This window comes from Poromitra crassiceps (assembly GCF_964638095.1).
Source record: "Poromitra crassiceps genome assembly, chromosome: 2".
NCBI lineage: Eukaryota > Metazoa > Chordata > Actinopteri > Beryciformes > Melamphaidae > Poromitra > Poromitra crassiceps.
Genome location: NC_139624.1, coordinates 102,147,070 through 102,172,582, shown reverse-complemented (window position 1 = coordinate 102,172,582; position 25,513 = coordinate 102,147,070). Strand labels below are relative to the sequence as shown.

The 25,513-nt window shown below is 44.7% G+C and overlaps 1 protein-coding gene and 1 pseudogene across 5 annotated transcripts in view; both read right to left on the bottom strand.

The window, feature by feature from the left end:
• LOC310772487 (partitioning defective 3 homolog) overlaps positions 1–25,513 on the bottom strand; it is a 660,426-nt gene that overhangs the window by 282,151 nt on the left and 352,762 nt on the right. For all 4 annotated transcript variants that reach the window (XM_083632305.1, XM_083632307.1, XM_083632306.1 and 1 more), the window contains exons 13-14: positions 8,651–8,836; positions 6,314–6,484 (exon numbers count right to left, since the gene is read on the bottom strand). In XM_083632305.1, coding sequence (XP_083488431.1) covers positions 6,314–6,484; positions 8,651–8,836 — 357 coding nt within the window. The remainder of the gene's footprint in view (positions 1–6,313; positions 6,485–8,650; positions 8,837–25,513) is intronic.
• LOC310791454 (nuclear RNA export factor 1 pseudogene) lies at positions 523–2,268 on the bottom strand (annotated as a pseudogene). The gene has a single exon. The product of its transcript is annotated as a nuclear RNA export factor 1 pseudogene (transcript).

Here is a 25,513-nt window from a genome sequence, read left to right as displayed (position 1 = left end):
GCTGTTGTGGTTGCCTATACATCTTGGTGAGGGCTCTCATGGTGTCACTGAATGGGAATCAGCTGGAACTGTATCAATCAGCGATAAGCAGTGCTTCTTCCAACCTCAGATGAGCCGTTAAAATGTGGAACTTGAAGTGTTCTGAGGCATCAGGTGGAAGAACTGTATGGTATCCAACACTTCTGAGGCATCAGGTGGAAGTACTGTATGGTCCAACGCCAGCTTCACTCTTGCAAACTCCCATGGCTCCTTGTGCACAAAGGCAGGAATCGTTGGCTTAGGTCCACAATACGTCTCTGCCTGTGGATGTCTGCCAAGTGGGGGTGGGGCTCAAGGCCGCTCCTCTGTATGCAGTTGACCGGATGAATACTGACGGAGAACATCTGAACGACTTAGCTAAGAGGCGAGATACATGTGAGCGAATGCTCCTCAACAGTGTTGAGGTAAAACTCCTTAACAGTGATTGAGGGTAAAATGAATCTCTGGAGCTTGGCTTTTTTGTATGTGTGAAGCAACATTTATTCATTTTGTGAATGCAACAACAGGGATCATGTCTTCCTTCTTTAACTTGGTGAACACATCTGCAGCTCTCTTGAAATCCCACTTGTTGTCCTGTAGGCACTTTTTGGACCAGTCCAGGTTCATGCCGGAATTCAGGGAGAAGGCTGCGAGCATCGCCTGCTGCACTGCGTCAAGGAGGGGCCCTGGGCTGGAAGATGGTGGCGGGGCAGGGGCCACAAAGGCTCTAAGGGTCTCCTCTGTTGTGGCCATCCGGATGGAAAGCTGGTCGTTCACTATGCACAAACCAGAATTCTCGCCAGGGATTGTGTTGAAAACTCGAGAGAAAGCTTTAGTGGATCCCTGTGATTTACCATCCACGTCTTTGAAGATCCCACTCACTGTGAACGACAGCAGTGTATCCGTGCAGGTCTTCACATCAACAGTGAAGGAGGCAGGGTCATGCTGAGTCTTGGGGAGCTCGTTGAGGAAAGCCACCACGTTTTGTCGTGAACGTTTTAGTAGGCGAGACCGCATTGTGGAGTCTTTGATCTGCTTCAGGTTTCGACTGTCTTTGTGGTAGTCTCGCAGACTGCTCCTGGAGGGGTTCTGTGTCACAGGGCCCTCGAGGGAGAAGGAAACTTCATCATCATAGGCGTCCCGAAGAGCCAGTCTGTCCCCGTAGTCGTAGATGTTGTAATAATTGTGCAAGAAGTGAAGGATGAAAGCCTTGACTTTATCTGAGTCAAAATAGCTGCCCTTGAAGGGTGGGAAGGTGATGGGAATTGCCACGTCAAAGCCTATGAGGGGGGGGAGGTCATGGCCATCCAGTCTGAGAAGCTGGGGAAACCTCTCCCTCACAGCGCTGATATAGGAGGCCTGGTCCTTGAACAGGTGACACAGTGGGTTGCCGACCAGCCACAACTCCACCAGCTCCAGGCCCTTCACCTTGTCCAGCTCCCGGTCTGCCTTCAGCCTATTATGGGACAAGTTGAGGGACTTCAGTTTGGGTGTCTTGGTGAGCAAAAGCTTGTCCAATTTGTGTATACGGTTGTTGCTCAGGTTCAAGCGCATCAGCTCTGGAATGTTTTCTTCAATGACCTTGATCACAGCCTCCATGCTCGCCTTCCTATTCAGAATGACTTCAATGTTCTTGGACACCAGGTCCTTGTCTGTGTGGATGCTGTTCAGGTCAAGTGCTTGCTGGGAGCTGTCAAAGCGCTTTGCCATGCATTGTACCAGGTGCGGCACGTCTTCGGGCTTCAGGTCAGAGGGGAGGGGGGACGGAGGATGTATGGTGGTGATGTGGACTGCAACCTTATAACCTTCTAGGTCTGTGATCTGTTGGGAACATTTGCCCAGAGCAGTGGCGGCAGCGGCATCATCCACATAAAAATGAGCCCGGTGACTTTCAAAATGAAAATGTTCAGGTGTGTAGGGTACTGAGCAGATGCCCTGGAGAGCTGTCAATAACCATTTTTTGTCATATTTTCTTCCATGTGGTATGGTTATGTTGTACCAGCCTGATCTGCTTTCCCCTAGTCCACTGTTTCTTCCGCCTCGTTGGCCTCCTCTCCGACCGCCTCTTTCGCAGTCTCTGTCAACCCGCCCATAGTGGTTGAATCTCCGCAGGGTGCCACTGTCCTGAGAGCCCCCGAAGTTCCTGGAGTGGCCTCCGCGCTGCTGGCCTCTGCGGTTCCCATCGCTGTACCTCCACCTTCTGTTGGGTGTGCCTCTGTGGAACTGGCCAGAATCATGCCCGTCTGCCATATTCCTAGGAACAGCGTAGGTCACGCAACAACTTAACTAAGAGGCAAGATACATGTGAGGGAACACACCTTTAAGAGTGCTTCTGCTCCCACCATCTACTGGTCCTATTTATACCGCCAGCAGGGAATGATTTATGACATCACTGATGATGATGATGTCACAATGGGTATGTAGAGAAGGAGTTATACCGTCACCGATGATGTCACTATTGGTAGAGAGGGATTTATGACATCACAATGGAAGAAGATACTAGGAAAGGATTTCTACTCTTAACCCACCATTGGCGTCTATAGACGTCAACCCATCTTTTCACCGACATGCGATAGATGGTGCTCTTGGCCACCTTATGAAGTGGTGCCATACTCGTATATTATTCCTCTGCTAGCCAGAGTTATTGCCCCACAAAACCAGCCAGTGTTTTCAGCATTGGGACTGCATAAAACACATCCAGCCTGGAGCCTCAAAGCGGTGCAAGGACATGTTTATCCCCGGGCTCTGCGCGTTGTGACACGGGCTTGTGACAGTCACTCAACGCTGGAGGATTTCTTTCAGTAGAAGTATGGCAAATGCACACAAATCACTTCTCCTGTCACTTAAGATTAGTAATCTGCTTTGTGAACGCTCACATAGTGTAAATTTCAGCTGTCAAATTTGCCCCCAGACCTCCACACATCAAGTAACTAGGAAGCACCAGACCCACGGAGAACATGAGAGCGTTACTCTGCCCTGTATGCTCTCTGTACGGGGTGAATTTCTCACTCGCTTTGCTGGACAAACAGGCATATATCTCGGCTTCCTGGTGAGCGACGGGCGTTTTTGGTGAAAACAACCTACATTCAAGTGTCGATAACTAAAGAACGGAAGAAGGCAGAAACAAACTCCCCCCCCCATGAAAGTAGAGGCTTTGTTCTGTATTTTGGGATATTCAGTGTTTACATAGTCATAGAAAAAAATACTTTGCGGGTCCCAGAAAATCACTGAAAAAGGTCCGAAACCCTGGCGGGGAATGAGTTAATAAGTTTTGCGGCATGTCTGTTTGTGCGTAGTTGCAAGTTGCTCTGATCGCCTCCGAGATTTGCCATCATCACCCATGATGGCATCACAATTGCTCGAGTGACATAAACAGTGACATAATCAGTGATTTATCACTTCTACAGCGAGACCCTCCACTCATGATGACATTATGTGCGATGACATCACACTTGCTCAGTGACATGCAATACGTAGAATATGCCCCCCACATTATGACATCATTGGTGATATATGACATCACTATTAAGTAATCAGTCACCTGGCCACCAGGCCGAGCCATCTAGTGTGATATCATCGGCGACCTGGCCCCTTTCTTTCGGCAACCTGGCCACTTTCTTTCGTGCTGACGGACAGAGGTACAGAAATACGGACATACAAACAGACAGCTATATAGTCTGTCCACCTGCCTGCCGGTTAGGGATTAAAGAGGAGAGGAGAGTGACTGGACTGAACTGATAGCACTGACTGAACTTGGGGCTGAGCTCTCCCAGGAGGGACATGTGTCCTCTCCCCAAGTCTGAGAGAGGGGGCGAGAGCGGGCAGTGTGTCAAGTATGGGGGGGCAATGTCGTGAAGTTGGAGGGATAAAGGTAGAAGGAAAAAAGAGGGAGTAAGATGGAATAACTGTGTATTATTTGCAAAGCAGAAACTGTTCCTGGTTTGTGCCGTAAAGCAATCTCCCTTTGCAACGCAACAGATTCCATGCCAAATCTGACCCAGTGGAAACCAATGTCAAATGTAGTGGAGACCGTTGGAGGCTTACAATCTTCTTGCCGATGGTCTCCTTTCTTTGCGATAATTATATTGAATGTCTCAAAATTAATGTGATAATGATTTATTGATGTAAAAGCTCCATCCATTACATGTGGCCCCAGTGGGAATTCAACCCCTAACCCCCCGGGCTGTGTTTGTGCAACGCTCTACCTGTTAAGCTGCGGACCACAAGTTGGGGAGGTGGTGGTGGGTGGGGGGGGGGGTGTTAAAACAGGAGCAGAGGGCAGAGGGGGATGGTGAGAGGCGAGAAGAGCGGGAGCTGATGGAGGATAAGTGCAGACAGGAGGGGTGAAGGGCAGAGAGGGGGGACAGGGGCTCAGCATGCACCTCCAAACTGACACACAACCACAGGACACGTGCTCTAATTAGACTCACAGCAACACTAATCAAACCTGATCTACAACCTCTGGCTGCAGGGTGTGTGTGTGTGTGTGTGTGTGTGTGTGTGTGTGTGTGTGTGTGTGTCAGAGTATTCCCACATGAATACACTGAAATACTGAAAATACTCAAATACAGAAAGTGTCACACTGCACATTCACATTTAGCTGATTCATCTTTGCATTCATTAAAAAAAATTGAAATATTCTTACCAGCCGCAACAGCGTTAGCTGGTATTCTTTTCACCTTGTAAGTCTGTGTATGTGTGTGTGTGTGTGTGTGTGTGTCTGTGTGTGTGTGTGTGTGTGTGTGTGTGTGTGTGTGTGTGTGTGTGTGTGTGTGTGTGTGTGTGTGTGTGTGCGTGCGTGTGTGCGTGCGTGCGCGCGTGTGTGTGTGTGTGTCATCATGGAAAATAAGGTGTTTTTATGTGTGTGTGTCTGTCTGTCTGTGTGTCTGTCCGTCTTTCTGTCTGTGGACACATCATTTTGCGACCACGATAGCGTCACAACCGTGCAAGATGCACCCCGAGCAAGCGGGCCGACCCCCGCATATTGGCTATATAGTGATCCCATCGCAAGATGGTCTCTACATGTCGTTATTTTTCGACTTAGTTGAGTTGTTCATTGCAGTAGAGTGAAAAATACGTGCCTTGGAAGTGGTCAGCATCAGAATGGGCATTTCAAGCGGAGTTCCGCCGGTATCTAGCAGTCCAGGCCTGCCTTGCTTTCAATATTCTTGGCTACTGCCTGACGACAAATACACACTTAGATGCATGCATCCTCCTTTATCTGCCTATCTTGGTGTTATTTTGCGGGCTTGTCAATCACAACTCAGTGAAGTGCCTCTTGGATATCATATCAAGGCCCCGCCGCGTGCGAGGAAAATCACATGAGGCAGTATCACCCATCTCGCACGGGAAATGGGACTGTTTGAAGATTTGCATGGTGGTGGGTCTACTTCATAAAGGTCTCGCTGTAGCTATCTCAAAGCTCTCCCAAACCTATGGAGGATAGATTAGGGCCGGCGGCAAGGTAAAGGAAAAGCAATCCGGGTTTATCATTCAAAGCACGATGAAGGTACCTATCCCTGTCTTTTTACCTTCACCACTTGTTCACAGACAAGGCTTTGAATTTGAGTGTGTACAATATATTGCTGGTAGCTGGTAAAAAAGCTCTCACCAGGAAGTGGTTATCACAGGAAAGCCCTAAAGTGAAAGAATGGATGAATATTACGATGGATATATATAAGATGGAAAGACTAACTGCTGTTATCAATCATAAAGTAGAACAATTTACCCTCAAGATGGGAATGCTGGGTTCAATATATAACACCCATTAGGCCAGATTTTATTTTTTTGGATCCAAGATGAATGTATAATGAAAAGTCGACTCCCTGTTTGGTATGTTTGTCTTTTGTTTTTGTTTGTTTGTTTTGTTGCTGCTGTTGCGGCTGCTGTGGTTTTGTTTTTCTTTTATTTGTCTATATAAAAAAAAAAAAAATCTATGCCAGTACATATCTACAATTTATACAATGCAAGTATGAATAATAATCTGTCAATAAAAAGTAAAAAAAAAAAAAAAAAAAAAAATTGAGTGTGTACATAGTACATACATATACGTATATGGTTGAGTGTGTGTACTGTGTGTGTATGTACATGTATGGTGTGCACATGGGAGAGGGGTGCAATCCACAGTCCACCTCAGAGGCATGCTAGCTCTACATGAATAAAATAATAATAATAATGTAAAATAAAACAGTAAAATTAAACGAAGGGTGATCAATTAAAACTGGCTCCTGGTGGAGAGATGCCAATTTATTTCTGCCACATCAGCTGGTGGTTCCTCACACAGACGGGTACCTACCTCATTGCTCTTGGTCACCCGCCGTGCCACGATGAGCTGGATCATCCCCCGCTTATTGCCCTCTACCGACATGGATGTGCGTAGCGTTTCCATGGCTTCCTGGTTGGTCTTCGCTAGCAACGACTCCCCGTTGACCGCGATTAGCTGGTCGTTGACACGCAGGCGCCCGTCCTGTGGACAAATACCGTCAGTTTGGGGAAAGTTAGACTTGACATACTGTATAAAAGAGATCTTTTCTTCTTCTTTTTTTATCAAGTTTCCCCTCCCCAGATTTTTCTTCCAGGTTCTTCTCATTGGTTCCAAATCTACTCTGGCTTAGTCTCGCTTGCCAGACTCTCTCCCAAGAATGGGGGAGAGTCAGGCTGTACTGGCTGGCACTCTGGTATAGCGGGGGGAAAGGCTCTGTTTACCTTTCCAACCAAACACCGAAAGTACCAAGCAGGCACATTCCAGATCCAATCGTTTTCAGCGTGTAGCAATGAGCTAGCATTGTTGATGAGGTTGTTTTGCAGCGGCGCAGACATTTGAGATTACGTTGATAGATTGCAGCGACTACTGCAATTCCATCCTCTTTGGTCATCCTCTAGTGCAGTGGTTCTCAAATGGGGGTCCGCATTTACATGTAGCATTTACATGTAGCATTTATTTTAAAAATAAAATGCTACATGTTATTATTCCTTCTCAAACTACTTCCTACATGGTGCTAGTCTATCAAAATATCTTGGCTGTCATTGATTGTGTTGCATAGTGGTTTTCTGTACTGTTGACAAATTGTGATATTGTAAGTCGCTTTGGACAAAACAAAAGCATCTGCTAAATGACGTAATGTAAATGTAATGTAAAAAAAATATATATATATTTTTTTTTTTTCAAAATCTTCATAGTTCAACGAAAATAGTTTATGCTTTAAATCTAAAATGGTTCATGGATTACATTCTAATAACAAACCTATCAAATTCAAAGTCGAGCACGTTACCGAGGAAACAATTAAGCTTAGCCCAAAATCACAAATCAGAATGAGGGGGTCCCCGGTATATTTTCTATCTTGTAAGGGGTCCTTGGCTGAAAAACATTTGAGAACCTCTGCTCTAGTGACTAGAGAGACTAGAGCAGGGGTACTCAATTAAAATTCAAAGAGGTCCAGATAGAGAAAATTTCCTCAAGCGAAGGTCCGGAACATTGTAACGTAGCTTGCGTTATGATTCAGTGCCATTGAACTTAGAAGTGGCGTATCCCTTTAAGGCCCTTGATAACCTACAGTAGCACCTTCATATATCTCCGAACCTCTGCCCCCTTGGCACCGTGGGGTCTAGAGCCTTCAATCACTCTGTTCCCCGCCTCTGGAACTCTCTCCCACAAGACATTCACAATATTGACTCTGTCTCCACCTTCAAATCCCGTCAAATTGGCTTATTCTGTGTGATCCATTCTTTCCCGTGCCACCTATTTGTTGTATGTTGTATTAACTTTCTTACTACTGCTGCTCTGTTTGATTTGATGTCTTGGTACATGCTTGTTTTTAATTGTGCCTTGAGTGTTTTGAAAGGTGCCCAGAAATAAAATGCATTATTATTATTATTATTATTATTATTATTATTATTATTATTATTATTATTATTATTATTATTATTTTCTCCCCAATTGTACTTGGCCAATTCCCCCTGCTGTCCTGGTTGTTACACCCCCTCTGCCGATCTGGGGAGAGCTGTAGACAAGCAGATGCTTCCTCCAATAGATGTGCAACCGCCAGGCACTTCTTTTCACCTGACAGGTTAGGTGGCTCTGCGGTGGTAGATGAGTGCTTTTACCTCTAATACCGAGATGCCCCCCCCACCTATAAAAGACTAAAAATCACAAAAGGGCAATACTGAATACAGTATATAATACTGAATACAGTATATAATACTGAATACAGTATATAATACTGAATACAGTATATCCCCATCTATTTTTGTGAGCATAAAAAACAACAATGTAACCTCTGGATCTGCTCCACACAGACAATCACAGGGATCAGAGAATGTTTGAATTTGTACACAGATTCATTCTGTTGTGTTTCGATTATAAAAACCCATATTCCCAGAAGTTTTGCAATTTTTTTCTCTATTTATTCTCTATGGAATAGTTCCAGATTTTATGCGTTAGTGCACATAGTTCTCTGATTCTGACAAATGTTAATGTTGTTTCGAGATACAGTATTGAACAAACTCGCCATCATCGGATAGAGAAATATTACAGATTATTGTTTGCCTTAGGAAAGGTTTAATAATGTGGGTGAAACTGTAAGGAAAGCGATCAAGGTAAAGGTCAGAGGCTGAGGTGGATGTAGTTCCTTGCCTTGCATGCTGCCCCTCCGTTCATGATGGACTTGACAAAGATGCCCAGGTCGGCATGGTTCTCCTTGGACCGGTTGCCCTTGACGCTGACCCCCAGGCCTGCAGACCCCGAGTCGTTAAGGGGGATCTCAAAGGTCATGAACTCTTGTGTGCCGTCAGGGGTTAGCACCAAGTCGTCTTCGTCTGGCTGCTGGGGCAAGTTACATGCGAGAGAGAGAGAGAGAGAGAGAGAAAGAGAGAGAGAGATGCCTCAGTGATATTGTTGTTTTGTGTCAGTTGGCCATCAAGAGTAAATCCGTTAAATGTTCAAATTGTTAACTGGTCTTTCACTGGTGGTACTGTATGTCCACGAACCTGAACACAATTTTGTTTGCAAACAAGGGGCTTTTCTGAAAAATGAAGCCAATGCAGGAGTGCCTTAAAGCATTCTTTCGAATGGCCTGCAGGGGGTGACTCCACTGGCTGCAAAAAAAAGTCTGATTGTATGGAAGTCAATGGGAAATTGACCCGACTTCTCACTTGATTTATGACCTCAGTAAACACTTTCCTAATGAGTTTATGGTCTCAATCGCTAGTCTCAAGTCTTCTTCAATAGAGCATGATGTTCATTTTGTAAATTATGGTCCCATTTCGAGTAAAACAGATGATAAAGCAGACTATGTCCATATTTTTATACAGTCTGTTTTGCAAATTGTGTGCAAGGCCCACTACGTCTTTTGTTGCAGAAATACATTCACGAAAATTCATGAACTTTGACCTTAACTTTCTTCCAGGAAAAACGAAGAAGAGAGACAACAGAGAATGGGGGGAGCAAAAATTGAAAGAACAACAAGGACGGTGAATGAGAAGAAAATGGAATGCAGGCAGGAGAGCAGACATAAAGTGGTGGGATGAGGGGAGGAGAAGAAGAAAGGGAACGGGTGTGGAGCGTGTCACATATCTCGGCGCTGTCACTGTCAATTGGCCACACTGTCTACTTGAGAACCGCTAATTCGTTTCCGCGCCCATGAGCTCGGTGTGCGAGCGGCGAAGACGGCGGAGAACTTTGAAAACGCCAGGTAGCAATTTGACGCTCAAACAAGGGTGCCCTCCTTTGAACAATACCCCTTTGAAGGATAATTTGTGACACATGTTAAGAACCCTGTCCGCCTTTCCCCGTGCGACGCATATGGGCCCTTTGTATGTTGCGTGAGTCGCACTGCAGATCCTCATGCAGAAATGGTACGTCTCCGAGGTGTGAGAGAGTGCTGTTAGTGTCTAACACCCGGCGCCATCAATTCAGCTGGAATATAGTCCATCATAAAACCACTCCTATCTCCTTTCTAGCAATTTCCACTGGTGTTGGACAAAGAGCATCTGTAAAAATAACCAAAGGAAGACCATTTGTGTGCTATACTTCTTGCTTTCAAGTGTACAGAGGGGGGAAAGAGGTGTGAGGAGATGCTAATGGTGTGAAGAAAACACCAGAGGCATCAAAGAGCTGGTGTTTGTGTCGTGTTCTTTTTTCCCCTCCTTTCTTTTTTATGCTGGCTATTGGTGCGCTGTGATAAATGGGAAAACCTGGTAAAGACTTGATTTTTTTTTTTTTATTATTTCTGTTCAGCGGTTTACCAGAACCTTTTGAGCCGCGAGTAAATACACCCAAACCGAAAAAGCTTTGATCGCTGTCCACTGTTGTTGTTTCCTAACAGTTTTCTAAGCAAGACAATAGAGGGTATGCACGTGATGTCACAGAGGCAGAAGTCACTGTGGGGTCACGCCCACTGAGTCACAGCAAGACTGAGCTTGAATGCAGTAATCAGCCTAGATAAGTGACACCTGCTGCTCAGGGAGGAATTTGACACTCATTTTGACAGTCGTTCCCGATTGAGGGGGCGTGTTCCAGTGGGTGTGCATACCCTCTATAAGACGGCAACAAAATGATACATTGCTACTCTCTGTGTACATTTCAAAGAGCGGCTGAATCTAAAGGCTTCTATCTAATGAGGGAATTGTCCATATTTTTTAAAGCTCTGTGTTTATCCAGGGAAACTTGACTGAGAATGCCCTGGTTCACATTCGTATGGTTTCACACCATCTTCTACTATGTTTGGGGGTTAGGTGCCTTGCACAAGGGCACCTCGACAGCAGTGACCCCCCCCCCCCCCACGTGTCTTTTTTTTGTCGGGAGATTCGAGCCGGCGAGCGCCGCTCCTCAGGAAGATTGAGAGCATTGTGGTAGGTAGTGCTGTGATTGGCCTGACTGCGCGCACCTACGCTGTGCGTAGTTATTGCCATGGCAGCCGAATCCACATGAACAATACTGGTGGCGGGAGCAATCAACCCCAGAAATCCCGCTGCAAGACCTTTTTAAATAGACTCACACATACACACCCAGATGGATGACAGCCAGGTGTGTGCCCTTCACAGCTGCTGGGATAAAGGCAGAGCGAGGCAGAGGAAAGAGGGGAGAGAGAGAGAGAGCATAAGGTGGATTTTTTTCTGAGGCTGAGGAGTTATTAGGATGCAGCGGTGCGTTCAGGTGGAGGCTCTTTTCAACACCCTCTGACTGAGCCCCCATTCCCAAGACAGCCCTCTCCTCTGCCCTCCTTTCTCTCTCTCCATTCCGTCCTTCGCTTTCAAAGTAGAAGTACACCTGTCCACCTGTCCGCGCAGTCGGCCCAACAGGCTTTGTCTGTGACCGAGACCCCGAGTACATTCAGACCACTGGAATCCATTTAATCACACTGCATTTCAACACCACAGCTGCCATTACAGAAATCATAGTCTCTTGTCAGGAAATGACCCTTCACTTTCTGTCAGGCAGGTGAAGGGAGCAGATAGGGGACTGTTGTCCATCAGGCAGGTGAAGGGAGCAGATAGGGGACTGTTGTCCATCAGGCAGGTGAAGGGAGCAGATAGGGGACTGTTGTCCATCAGGCAGGTGAAGGGAGCAGATAGGGGACTGTTGTCCATCAGGCAGGTGAAGGGAGCAGATAGGGGACTGTTGTCCATCAGGCAGGTGAAGGGAGCAGATAGGGGACTGTTGTCCATCAGGCAGGTGAAGGGAGCAGATAGGGGACTGTTGTCCATCAGGCAGGTGAAGGGAGCAGATAGGAGACTGTTGTCCATCAGGCAGGTGAAGGGAGCAATAATAATAATAATAATAATAATAATAATAATAATAATAATAATAATAATAATAATAAAGGTAATAATAATAATAATAATAATAATAATAATAATAATAATAATAATAATAATAATAATAATAATAATAAATTGAACTTGTCTTGCACTTTTCATTTTGGGTAAAATCTCAAAGTGCTACAGTAGTAAAAAGAATAAAAATTACTAAAAGAATAAAAATTAAAAGGGAAAATAAGATAATAAAAAATTAAAAGATTAAAAGAACATTAAAAGAACATTAAAAGTTACAGTTTTAAGGAAAAGCTTTGCTAAAAAGGTGAGTCTTGAGTCCAGACGAGTCCAGGAGCAGATAGGAGACTGTTGTCCATCAGGCAGGTGAAGGGAACAGATAGGGGACTGTTGTCAGGCAGGTGAAGGGAGCAGATAGGGGACTGTTTCATCAGGCAGGTGAAGGGAGCAGATAGGGGACTGTTTCATCAGGCAGGTGAAGGGAACAGATAGGGGACTGTTGTCAGGCAGGTGAAGGGAGCAGCAGGTGTAAATATAATGCAACGGCCATGCTTAACTTGGCGTTCTCGTCTGGAGCTTGTAAATACATCATGGCAGGATTTGTATAGGAGATGACAGCTGTTGAGTCATCTTAACTCAATGGGTTGTAATCAATTGGCCTGCTATTGCCAGCGCAGGCCCATGGCAACGGAGCGCAAACAAACCATTTCCAAAAGCACTCCGAAGAGAAGTCTTTTAGATGAATGGCCTAGTGCGTCACAGGCAGGGGTCAGTCTTTATCTCTAATGAAGACTTTTTATCAAAAAATGAAAGAAATGAATGGTGGCTAAGAGTGATGTCCCTGGAGAAGCTTTTAGCCCACCAGCTTAAGACAACAATACGCCGGATGGAGGGGAAAAAAACATTGGATGGACCCCGTGTATGTGTGTGTGTGTGTGTGTGTGAGAGAGAGAGAGAGAGAGAGAGAGAGAGAGAGAGAGAGAGAGAGAGAGAGAGTGTGCTCGTCCAAACTGATGACAGAATAACCACCCACTCAGAGCTCTGTTCGGGGGAATAGCAGGCCAAGGCGGAGAATGAGAGAGCAGTGTAACATTTTCATCAGACAGGAACAAGCGCCGCTAGCCAAGAATGAGTTTGTCAGGCTGCTTGACAGGCCTCGTTTCTGCTCAGGCAGCGCCCGACTCCACTACCTCTGAACGGGAGGAAAAGAAAGCCGCTGAGTGCACCTGGGCCAGAGAGCACAACACTACTATGACTAGGTGAACTGATGTAAGACCACTGGTAAGGTTGCAAGATTTTTAAAGATTTTTAGATCTGTCAACAGAGTTGGCCGGGAGGTAATTTTTTCACCCGTTTGTCTGTTTTTCTGCTCTCAAAAACGTATGAATGGATTTGCATGAAACTTTGTACCAAAGTAGGTCATGGGCCAACTTAGAATTGATTAACTTCCCACGCCCACTGGCCAAAAGGGGGCATGGCAATGGGCATGGGCAAATCACAAAAAATCGCCTAACTTCCAAAACCGATTCCCGTAACACCGCAAGACTTTGTAGAAAGGTTGTCGGAGGTATGCACTGTACTGAATTCCCTCTAATCTAATAGAATTTAATTGTAAAAATAAACACGTTTTATCAGGTGAAATCCTGAAATGGGGAACAGGCAAACAGGCCGGACATAATGCAGTGAGGGATCATTGAAAAGTCTAAACCAATGGAACATGAGTCAGCGAGAGACAGGCAATTTTATTTGATGGGAGGGGTGCAGTCCCCAAGTGAAGGAGTTCAAGTATCTCAGGGTTTTCTTCTCCAGTGAGGGGACAATGGAGATGGGCCAGAGAATCGGAGTAGCGGGAGCGGTATAGACCTTATTCGCTAACCCCGGACACCGCCATATTGTTGACATACCGTCCTGCAGCTGACAACTATAGTAACGGCCTTATTGTCGTTTCTGTTCCATTACAAAATAGCGATAGTGATGACAGCAATAAAAACCCAAGAGTTGTTGTTTGTATGCTGCCGTTAATGCCTGTAATAATAAACAAAAGAAAAAACGAGGTGAACAGACTTTGCTGTGAGGAGCTGTCAGAAAGTTTCACCTGTCTCTCCCAACTATCCACACACCTCTCCTGTGCTGCTGACGTATCCTCAGTCTCGCTCCCTTCACGTCTGTGGACGGTAGAGATAGAAACAAACCACGGGGACTTTATTGCTGTCATTACTACAGCCATGCCTAACGCAGGTCACCATCCGAAAACAATTGGAACGATACAGGTAACGCTAACGGCGGCTAGCTTCCTATAAACGCTGCTCTCACATAGGTTGTCACTTAAGAGCTGCAGCGCTACTGTATGTCGAGAACATGGCGGCGGTGGGCGTGCCCGTACGTGAGTGACGTCAATCGAATAAGGTCTATTGCGTTCTCTTTACTGCACCGGTGTGACGAAAAGAGCTGAGCCAGAAGGTGATCTAGCAGTCGATCTTCATTCCTACCCTCACCTATGGTCATGAAGGATGGGTCATGACTCATGACCGAAAGAACAAGACTGCGGATACAAGTGGCTGAAATGGGTTTTCTCAGGAGGGTGGCTGGCATCTCCCTTAGGGGATAAGGTGAGAAGATCAGTCATCTGTGAGGGAGAGTAGAGCCGCTGCTCCTTTGCGTAGAAAGGAGCCAGTTGAGGTGGTTCGGGCATCTGGTAGGGATGCCACCTGGTTGCCTCCCTAGCGAGGTGTTCCAGGCATGTCCAGATGGGAGGAGACCACGGAGCAGACCGAGGGCTATGTGGAGAGATTATATCTCCATGCTGGCCTGGGAACGTCTCTGGATCCCCCAGTCAGAGCTATGGCCGGGGAAAGGAAAGTTTGGGGTTCCCAGCTGGAACTGCTACCTCCGCGACCCGATCACCGGATAAGCGGTTGAAGATGATGATGATGATGATGGGAGGGGTGCAGAGGGGCGGGACTATTCAGCAATCTCATGGCTTTATTGGTTAAAAATTAACTTTATTACTTTTTTTTCCAGGAACTCTGTTTTTCAGGAAGTAAAAGTAATGGAAGTTAATTTCATGGGCACTTTAAGCTGTAATATTTTTTCGAATTATTATCACCTAAGTTAAGTTAAGTTAAGTTTATTTATTCCCATGGGGAAACTCATCCTCTGCATTTGACCCATCCTCTACTAGGAACCTTCCTAGAACTAGGAGCAGTGGGCAGCCACAGTGCAGCGCCCGGGGACCAACTCCAGTTCTTTAGCCATTACCTTGGTCAGGGGCACCGACAGGAGTATTAACCCTAACATACATGTCTTTAATGGTGAGAGGAAACCGGAGCATCCGGAGAAAACTCACACGAACACGGGGAAAACATGCAAACTCCACACAGAAAGGATCTGGGACGGACCGGGGTTCGAACTCGGGACCTTCTTGCTGTGAGGCAACAGTGCTAACCACTGAGCAACCTACTTCTAGCAGTGGCCCCTATGCTCAGTGGCTCTCCCAGTGGCTTGGGTGACTACAGCTAGCCACTAGATCACCTCATTTTCACGGACACTGTGCTCTCTCTCTCTCTCTCTCTGATTCACCCATGCAGTCACAGTCCATTATACGCTCAAGTCCTTTATTAATTAACATTGTGATGGTGTAGCGGCCATTCATTATTCTGTATTGTCATGGTGTGGGGGGAGGATGGATGGAGCCGTGCGAGCGGCGACACAAGCAGGTGAACAGAGGAGGACACAGTGGAGAACGTTACTCATCACTCCAGAAAAACAGCCCCGTCTGCTACAGTAAATGAGCCTCTTTTGATTTGTTTCTACCTCGCTTAACTCGTCACCTGCTAACGAGGAAGGTGCTATGGATGTGTGTGTGCGCACGTGTGTGTGTGTGTGTGTTGTATTCAGAAAAAAGAGAGAGAAAAAGGGAGACAGAGGCAAGAGAGAAACAGAGCAGGAGAGAGAGAAAGTGAGAGAGAGAAAGAGAGAACGCAAATGAATCACAATTACTTCTATTCACACATACCTCCGAGTTCTCCGCACATCACCGCCTAAAACAATTAACACTGCTAGAAACTTCATTCCACACTCACCCCAATTTGGCTACATAAAGGTCATTGGAAATGAATTTAAAAGGGCTAAAAGAAATCAGCCATGGGTGTAATTGCAAAAGCGGCACATGCATGATAAGTATTGTAACACAAATTTCTTTCGGCAGCGTTTCTCCTCGTGACGATTTCTGACAAAGGGGGGCGAATATTAAATACCTCTAAGCTGAGAAACAAATCTGGCCTTTTTCAGGTACAATGGGGAGCCGGGCGGTGCAGTGAGGGCGAGCTGCCTACACACCGCTGCGGGTAGAGTTTGACTCAGATTCAGTGACTAAGCCACCATGGTTTGACTCGGTGATGACAAACTGTGACTGATACCCTTTGGGGATTATGTTAAGAGAGTGCTCATTTGTCTGATTAGCAGAACAAAGTGTGTTTCTATGGGGGGCATCCGAGGGCAGATCTATCTATGCCATTCCAAATGCTTTATGGCTACAGGCTATGAATGCAGGCTCTGAGTGGATCTAACTAAGCCACCAATAACAGGCCTTGTGGGCTTCATTTGCAACTCAAATGTTTCTGTATTTAACAAACGACTGCATCTATTCCGGACCGTATAAAATAAAAGGAAGGCACATTTCTAAGTGTATCTGGCAGCTGTGGATGTGTACAAAGGCGTCGCGCTGGAATCTATAGACGCGCATCAGGAAGCAGATGCCTCTCGTTTCAAGCTAATGGTGGATAAAAAGCGCTTCGCTATGTCCAACTGCACACACACACACACACACACACACACACACACACACACACACACACACACACACACACGTGCGCACGCACGCACACACACACACACACTTCAACCCATTATGTGTTTTGGAGACAGACGCAGAATCCCCTACGGGAGAGTAACTGTGTCGCCATAAGTGGCCTTTAACTACCTTGTTTATCAGCATAGCACAATGCTGCGGTGCACCCTCCCCTTCTCCCTGCACTGACAGCAAGCATAATTATGGGAACAGCTGCTGAAAAGTGCTAAACGAAAACAGGTGGCATCGTCGAGACATGCTCAGAAATCGTTAGCGGGGCTGGCATGGTCTTCAACCACGCTTGGCAGCATTAGCTTTGATTACGATGGAGCGTTCTGAACTCTGCACCCTGATCAGAGAAGCCTTACTATAGGAGCCAAATATAGTAGCCAAATTAATGCAAGAGGAACTCATCAGCACTATAGAAAGTGTCAAAAGTTGGGTTTCCATCCAAATATATCGCAAATTTTAGCAGAATTTTCTGAAAATCTGCAAAAGAAAATTGCAGGCAGACCTGTGGCAGAAGTTTCCTGATTATCCACAAAGCTACACCATAAAATGGATTACCAGGCGCGACTCTTCAATTTGGCATACATATAATCCACCGAGCATTTACCGTAAAATAATAAAACGTAAAATAATAAAATGTTAATTCTAGAAGTGAGTCGCCTGTTAATCCCTTCAGTCTTCAGCTAAAACAACGAGACGGGCGGTCAAACCTTAATTCAAATTGTGCAATATGTGCTACGTATTTACCTTACAAATGTATTTAGTGTATGCCGACATGTAGCGTGCATCCTGGTACTGATTCGTAACAAGCTTTCGTCCTGTTTTATGGTCGGTATGGTTTTATGGTTTTAACTTTTGAAAGATGAAATGTATGGTTTTTGAATGGAGTTTGGTTAACCAGGCAGTGGAAGATTTGCTTAATCAGTTTCCACTGCACTAAATTGCATTTACATTTTATCGTATCGTTTTAATTTCTTTTCCCCCACCTCCCCCAAGCGTAAAAACTTTATCGCGATATTTCGAAGTTTTTGCAAATCTTGCAACGTTTCCACTGAGGTTTTTAATCCGCAAATCAAAAATGAGCATACAAACATATGGATGGAAACCCACCTAATGAGAAACAAGGGAGGGAGGGAGGTTAAAAGAAAGTGTGTTTTCTGCTAAACTTCAAAGGGGGGGTGGTCTATGAATTTTGTTAAGCTTTTGGGATACAAATTGGTTAAAGTGAAAAAAGTAAGAGAGAAAGCTTGTTTGGAGATGCTTGGTGCCATGTTAACACACCGGGGCCCCCTCCCTACCAGATCACCATGCCCTGTTATTTCCGCCATTTTTAGGTGTGAAGTGGGGGACAAAGTGACCTCGATGCATCCACCGTCACTGCACCTTTTTAGAAAGTACGTTCAGACTCAAACTGTTCTGAAGGGCACTGTAAAGTCATAGATGCACTCTCTGATTGCAGGTTGCCAAACCTCCGTTCTACACCGCTTCCTCCAAAAGGCCTTTCTCGCAATTCCTGTAATTTTTCGACTTTGACCTGAATTCAAACTGTACTTTCAGAACAGGTTTAAAGACGAGGGGTCAGCTATTTCTAGACGTTTGGAATACTAGAACAATTTCCCGATCACACCTAATTATAATCTAACAGCTGGTCTCTTTTTAAGTTACAGTATATCACAGAGTCCGGGGATTCATTGTTTTCGGAGTGCGGATACCAGAAAAAAGGTTAGCACCTTAAATGATCAGTTCCAGCAGAGACAAATGACTCATCTCTTGGAGTTGTTTGCCAAGTCTTACGAAAGTAAAATGTCTGGCTCAGGAACCGGGAATCATATAAATAAACCGTTTAAAGACGGACAAGAAAGAATTCTGTCTTTGCCACTTTGTTAGCAGAAAACTTGCAACACATTACATCACCCTCATAGTGACGGGGGGGGGGGGGGGGGGGGGGGAGCATTACTCTAAGAGACATCTAATTATATTAACACCAAAGATGTGGCTTCTTGGCACGGCTGTAGATATTACACAGCTCAGAGATAGCAGCACTGTTTATCACCACCTCAATGTAACACATCATCATCTAAAGTCTGCAGCTATTAAACCGTACAGGCTAACAAACTCGCTTTTCTGTGGAAAGTGGAAAGAGTCAGAGATGTGTACAGATTGCTGAAAGTTAAAGTCTGCCTCCTGATAATATAAACTCCAAGGTCTGCCTCCTGATAATATAAGCTCCAAGGTCTGCCTCCTGATAATATAAACTCCAAGGTCTGCCTCCTGATAATATAAGATCAAAGGTCTGCCTCCTGATAATATAAGATCAAAGGTCTGCCTCCTGATAATATAAGCTCCAAGGTCTGCCTCCTGATAATATAAGATCAAAGGTCTGCCTCCTGATAATATAAGATCAAAGGTCTGCCTCCTGATAATATAAGCTCCAAGGTCTGCCTCCTGATAATATAAACTCCAAGGTCTGCCTCCTGATAATATAAGATCAAAGGTCTGCCTCCTGATAATATAAGCTCCAAGGTCTGCCTCCTGATAATATAAACTCCAAGGTCTGCCTCCTGATAATATAAACTCCAAGGTCTGCCTCCTGATAATATAAGATCAAAGGTCTGCCTCCTGATAATATAAGCTCCAAGGTCTGCCTCCTGATAATATAAACTCCAAGGTCTGCCTCCTGATAATATAAGATCAAAGGTCTGCCTCCTGATAATATAAGCTCCAAGGTCTGCCTCCTGATAATATAAACTCCAAGGTCTGCCTCCTGATAATATAAACTCCAAGGTCTGCCTCCTGATAATATAAGATCAAAGGTCTGCCTCCTGATAATATAAGCTCCAAGGTCTGCCTCCTGATAATATAAACTCCAAGGTCTGCCTCCTGATAATATAAGCTCAAAGGTCTGCCTCCTGATAATATAAGATCAAAGGTCTGCCTCCTGATAATATAAGATCAAAGGTCTGCCTCCTGATAATATAAGATCAAAGGTCTGCCTCCTGATAATATAAGCTCAAAGTCTGCCTCCTGATAATATAAGCTCAAAGTCTGCCTCCTGATAATATAAGCTCCAAGGTCTGCCTCCTGATAATATAAGCTCAAAGTCTGCCTCCTGATAATATAAGCTCAAAGTCTGCCTCCTGATAATATAAGCTCCAAGGTCGGCCTCCTGATAATATAAGATCAAAGGTCTGCCTCCTGATAATATAAGATCCAAGGTCTGCCTCCTGATAATATAAGCTCAAAGTCTGCCTCCTGATAATATAAGATCCAAGGTCTGCCTCCTGATAATATAAGCTCAGTCTGCCTCCTGATAATATAAGCTCAAAGGTCTGCCTCCTGATAAGCTCCAAGGTCTGCCTCCTGATAATATAAGCTCAAAGGTCTGCCTCCTGATAATATAAGCTCAGTCTGCCTCCTGATAATATAAGCTCAGTCTGCCTCCTGATAATATAAGCTCAGTCTGCCTCCTGATAATATAAGCTCAAAGGTCTGCCTCCTGATAATATAAGCTCAAAGGTCTGCCTCCTGATAAGCTCCAAGGTCTGCCTCCTGATAATATAAGCTCAGTCTGCCTCCTGATAATATAAGCTCAAAGGTCTGCCTCCTGATAATATAAGCTCTGTCTGCCTCCTGATAATATAAGATCAAAGGTCTGCCTCCTGATAATATAAGCTCCAAGGTCTGCCTCCTGATAATATAAGCTCAAAGTCTGCCTCCTGATAATATAAGCTCAAAGTCTGCCTCCTGATAATATAAGCTCAAAGTCTGCCTCCTGATAATATAAGCTCTGTCTGCCTCCTGATAATATAAGCTCTGTCTGCCTCCTGATAATATAAGCTCCAAGGTCGGCCTCCTGATAATATAAGATCAAAGGTCTGCCTCCTGATAATATAAGATCCAAGGTCTGCCTCCTGATAATATAAGCTCAAAGGTCTGCCTCCTGATAATATAAGCTCAAAGGTCTGCCTCCTGATAATATAAGCTCAGTCTGCCTCCTGATAATATAAGCTCAAAGGTCTGCCTCCTGATAAGCTCCAAGGTCTGCCTCCTGATAATATAAGCTCCAAGTTTGCCTCCTGATAATATCACAGATTTTGGGGTCTAGCTTTTCATGTCCATTACTTAAGTATTGAACTGAACTGAAGATCATACTAGCATGTGGATTCTGTGCTTGGGTTGAGTTTTGCTGGAGGTGAGTGGATGAAGGGGCGAGGAGGAGGGGACAGGGCTCTCGTTCAACAGATTCAAATATTGTGTAACATTTAGAGCATCAGGTGCCTCCGAGCGAGAGAGGGGGGAGCTTCGTTTCGTTTGCTTGTATCAATTCATTTCTCCCTCTACCGACTCGCTAAATGGATCTCGGCAGCGGGGAAATCAATACGGCTTCATAAGTTTGTTCTTGTCTTCCAACTTGAACACGGGGCGAGTCCCGAACGGCAACCTCAGCCTCAACAAAAGCCGGCTTTGTGATACAGCTGTGAGGAGTGACTGAGAAAACCAAGAGATTATCATCTGTAGTGAATAATTGCCAGAGTTCGGAGCAACGCAATGCCAAGGTCTATTGCCAAAGCTTGGGGAAGGAAAACAATGGTGCGCTTGTTTGGATACCTGATCCATTTTGGAAAATCCAAAGCTGTTATTTCTATATATCCATTCACAGGGACTTGAATAAATAGCATAATTTTAGCTGCAACAATCTTCAAATGGAGCAATTCTGATTGCTTCAATTACAGTTAAATGGGAGAATGCAGTGCTGGTTGGCTGGCTGAAAAACATGGCGACCGGAGAGGGTTTTAAACCAGGCCACTGGGGCTGGCACTTATGAAACGGGCCATTAGTCTGCTATAATTGTCAGCAATACTGTCACACATTTGTCTACTGCCTCCCCAGCATTCGCATGAGCCATAAATCCAGCTGTCACATCAATCAGAGGCCGGAATTAATTGTGCAATTAAGATTCTCATTGCTTGGCAGATATAGCTACTAATGGATCAGTGACAAGTGTGATATGAGCATAAAGAGGGGATTTTAATGTACTGTTTAATTGCTCTTATGTGTTAAGAGTGTTACAACAAGCCCATTTGTTCTCCACAGTCCGTAGTCCTATTGCAAGTGCAGCTAAAAACGCTGCTCACTGTAGGTCACCGGATGATGTAAGGGCAAGCATGGACATTGCTATTACGCTATTTGAACATAATATGACCGATCCAGCCCATATTGTGTGTCACGCTTTACACAGTGGTGCTGCCTGCCATATGTTTATGACCTGATTGAGTGTGTTTGTGCGTTTGTGTGTAAGCTAAGGGGTTGAGATCATAGCGGCCATGCTGACACAGCAGCAAAACCAGCAGACTAATTCACTTATACAGTAGCAAGGGGGTTAGAATGAATTCAAATGAAAGCAGGAAAGTGGTGGTTTCCGCATTGTGTTTCTCCATATCTGCTTGTTTACATCGTAACACACTGGGTAGTCAGAGGCTACGTTCTTCTCCTGTCTTTGTCTTTGTGCAGGCGCTGTGGCGCTTTTGAATGCACCTCAACAGGTGAATAAATATGTGAGTTAAATGTGGATGGACCTCCTTTGGAGCATCCTGGGTAGTTCCACATTTTCACCCGTTGCCGTTGCTCGTTGTGTGGCGAGGCGTGACATTGACTTATTTATCACGGGGGGGAAAAGGGAAGTTGAAAACACAATCTCGGGTTCGGGGGCATCACGCACAGATACGCAGCGATGCACGCCGGGAGATAAATGGCGCTGATAAATACCCACCGATGTCTGGCTATGCATGGGAGATGTGGAGCGCCATGTTCAAACGTGTTTGGGTGTGTGTCTTCCCTGTGTTCCCGTTGGAATTTCACTGGTGTGTGTGTCCTTCTTCGCCGCCCTGCCTTGCTGTGGCCGGTCTTAGCGGAGCAGGTAATTGCATTGGAGGTCATGAATAATGCAGGTTGGGATTTTTAATGGTGGTTGCTTTTGCATGGCTGTCGTAGATTCTTACATTTTGCACTTTGTAGTTTTCTTTTCGGTTTCTGGTATTCTGCTTCTGCTTTTTTCCGTTCTCTTCCTCGCTCTCTCTCCCATTACCTTCATTTAGATTCACTTTAAACACATGCAGACAAAAGGACCCACATGGCATTCATATAGCCATTAATAATGTACAGGCCACAAAGCACTGACTCCTTCATTCATATAGCCATTAATAATGTACAGGCCACAAAGCACTGACTCCTTCATTCATATAGCCATTAATAATGTACAGGCCACAAAGCACTGACTCCTTCATTCATATAGCCATTAATAATGTACAGGCCACAAAGCACTGACTCCTTCATTCATATAGTCATTGATAATGTACAGACCACAAAGCACTGACTCCTTCATTCATATAGCCATTAATAATGTACAGGCCACAAAGCACTGACTCCTTCATTCATATAGCCATTAATAATGTACAGGCCACAAAGCACTGACTCCTTCATTCATATAGCCATTAATAAAGTACAGACCACAAAGCACTGACTCCTTCATTCATATAGCCATTAATAATGTACAGACCACAAAGCACTGACTCCTTCATTCATATAGCCATTAATAATGTACAGGCCACAAAGCACTGACTCCTTCATTCATATAGCCATTAATAATGTACAGGCCACAAAGCACTGACTCCTTCATTCATATAGCCATTAATAAAGTACAGACCACAAAGCACTGACTCCTTCATTCATATAGCCATTAATAATGTACAGACCACAAAGCACTGACTCCTTCATTCATATAGCCATTAATAATGTACAGGCCACAAAGCACTGACTCCTTCATTCATATAGCCATTAATAATGTACAGGCCACAAAGCACTGACTCCTTCATTCATATAGCCATTAATAAAGTACAGACCACAAAGCACTGACTCCTTCATTCATATAGCCATTAATAATGTACAGACCACAAAGCACTGACTCCTTCATTCATATAGCCATTAATAATGTACAGACCACAAAGCACTGACTCCTTCATTCATATAGCCATTAATAATGTACAGACCACAAAGCACTGACTTCTTCATTCATATAGCCATTGATAATGTACAGACCACAAAGCACTGACTCCTTCATTCATATAGCCATTAATAAAGTACAGACCACAAAGCACTGACTCCTTCATTCATATAGCCATTAATAATGTACAGACCACAAAGCACTGACTCCTTCATTCATATAGTCATTAATAATGTACAGACCACAAAGCACTGACTTCTTCATTCATATAGCCATTGATAATGTACAGACCACAAAGCACTGACTCCTTCATTCATATAGCCATTAATAAAGTACAGACCACAAAGCACTGACTCCTTCATTCATATAGCCATTAATAATGTACAGACCACAAAGCACTGACTCCTTCATTCATATAGCCATTAATAATGTACAGACCACAAAGCACTGACTCCTTCATTCATATAGCCATTAATAATGTACAGACCACAAAGCACTGACTCCTTCATTCATATAGCCATTAATAAAGTACAGACCGCAAAGCACTGACTCCTTCATTCATATAGCCATTAATAATGTACAGACCACAAAGCACTGACTTCTTCATTCATATAGCCATTAATAATGTACAGACCACAAAGCACTGACTCCTTCATTCATATAGCCATTAATAATGTACAGACCACAAAGCACTGACTTCTTCATTCATATAGCCATTAATAATGTACAGACCACAAAGCACTGACTCCTTCATTCATATAGCCATTAATAAAGTACAGACCGCAAAGCACTGACTCCTTCATTCATATAGCCATTAATAATGTACAGACCACAAAGCACTGACTCCTTCATTCATATAGCCATTAATAATGTACAGACCACAAAGCACTGACTCCTTCATTCATATAGCCATTAATAATGTACAGACCACAAAGCACTGACTCCTTCATTCATATAGCCATTAATAAAGTACAGACCGCAAAGCACTGACTCCTTCATTCATATAGCCATTAATAATGTACAGACCACAAAGCACTGACTCCTTCATTCATATAGCCATTAATAAAGTACAGACCGCAAAGCACTGACTCCTTCATTCATATAGCCATTAATAATGTACAGACCACAAAGCACTGACTCCTTCATTCATATAGCCATTAATAATGTACAGACCGCAAAGCACTGACTCCTTCAGAGCCGCTATTCCCATTCATGCATCGCATCGCCCCGCTGATGTACATCCAAGGACGAGTCTCGCTAAACTCTTCCCATCACCTCACATCCGCTCCCTCTAATGATGCAAGCATTCGCGAGTTAACCTCCAACCTGTAGGGGGCGGCGTTCCCCCGGAGTGTCCCGTCACTCTGTTGATCCCACCCCCCTCCGGAGTCAGGCGGCGAAGTATAAAGGCGCAAAGTGACTTTTTTCTTATTCCCATTGATCTGAACCGCCCACTGTGTGTCTAGGTTCAAGTCGAGCTTTGAAAGAACTCCTCTGTACAGTATCTTCTGTCTTGTGTCTATACTTATCTCTCTTTAAATATAGCTTCTTCCCTATTTCTCCCATTATGAAAAAGACCTATAGTAATCCTATGGCATATTTTTAGAAGGATACTATAGCAACACTCCAGCAAAAGATAGAGAGATGGTGAGAGAGGGGGAGAGAGAAAGAGAAATAGAGAGATGGTGAGAGAGGGGGGAGAGATAGATAGAAAGATGGTGAGGGGGAGAGAGAAAGAGAGATAGATAGATGGTGAGAGAGGGGGGAGAGAGAAAGAGAGATGTAAGAGAGGGAGGAGAGAGAGAGATAGAGATGGTGAGAGAGGGGGGAGAGAGAGATAGAGAGATGGTGAGAGAGGGGGGAGAGAG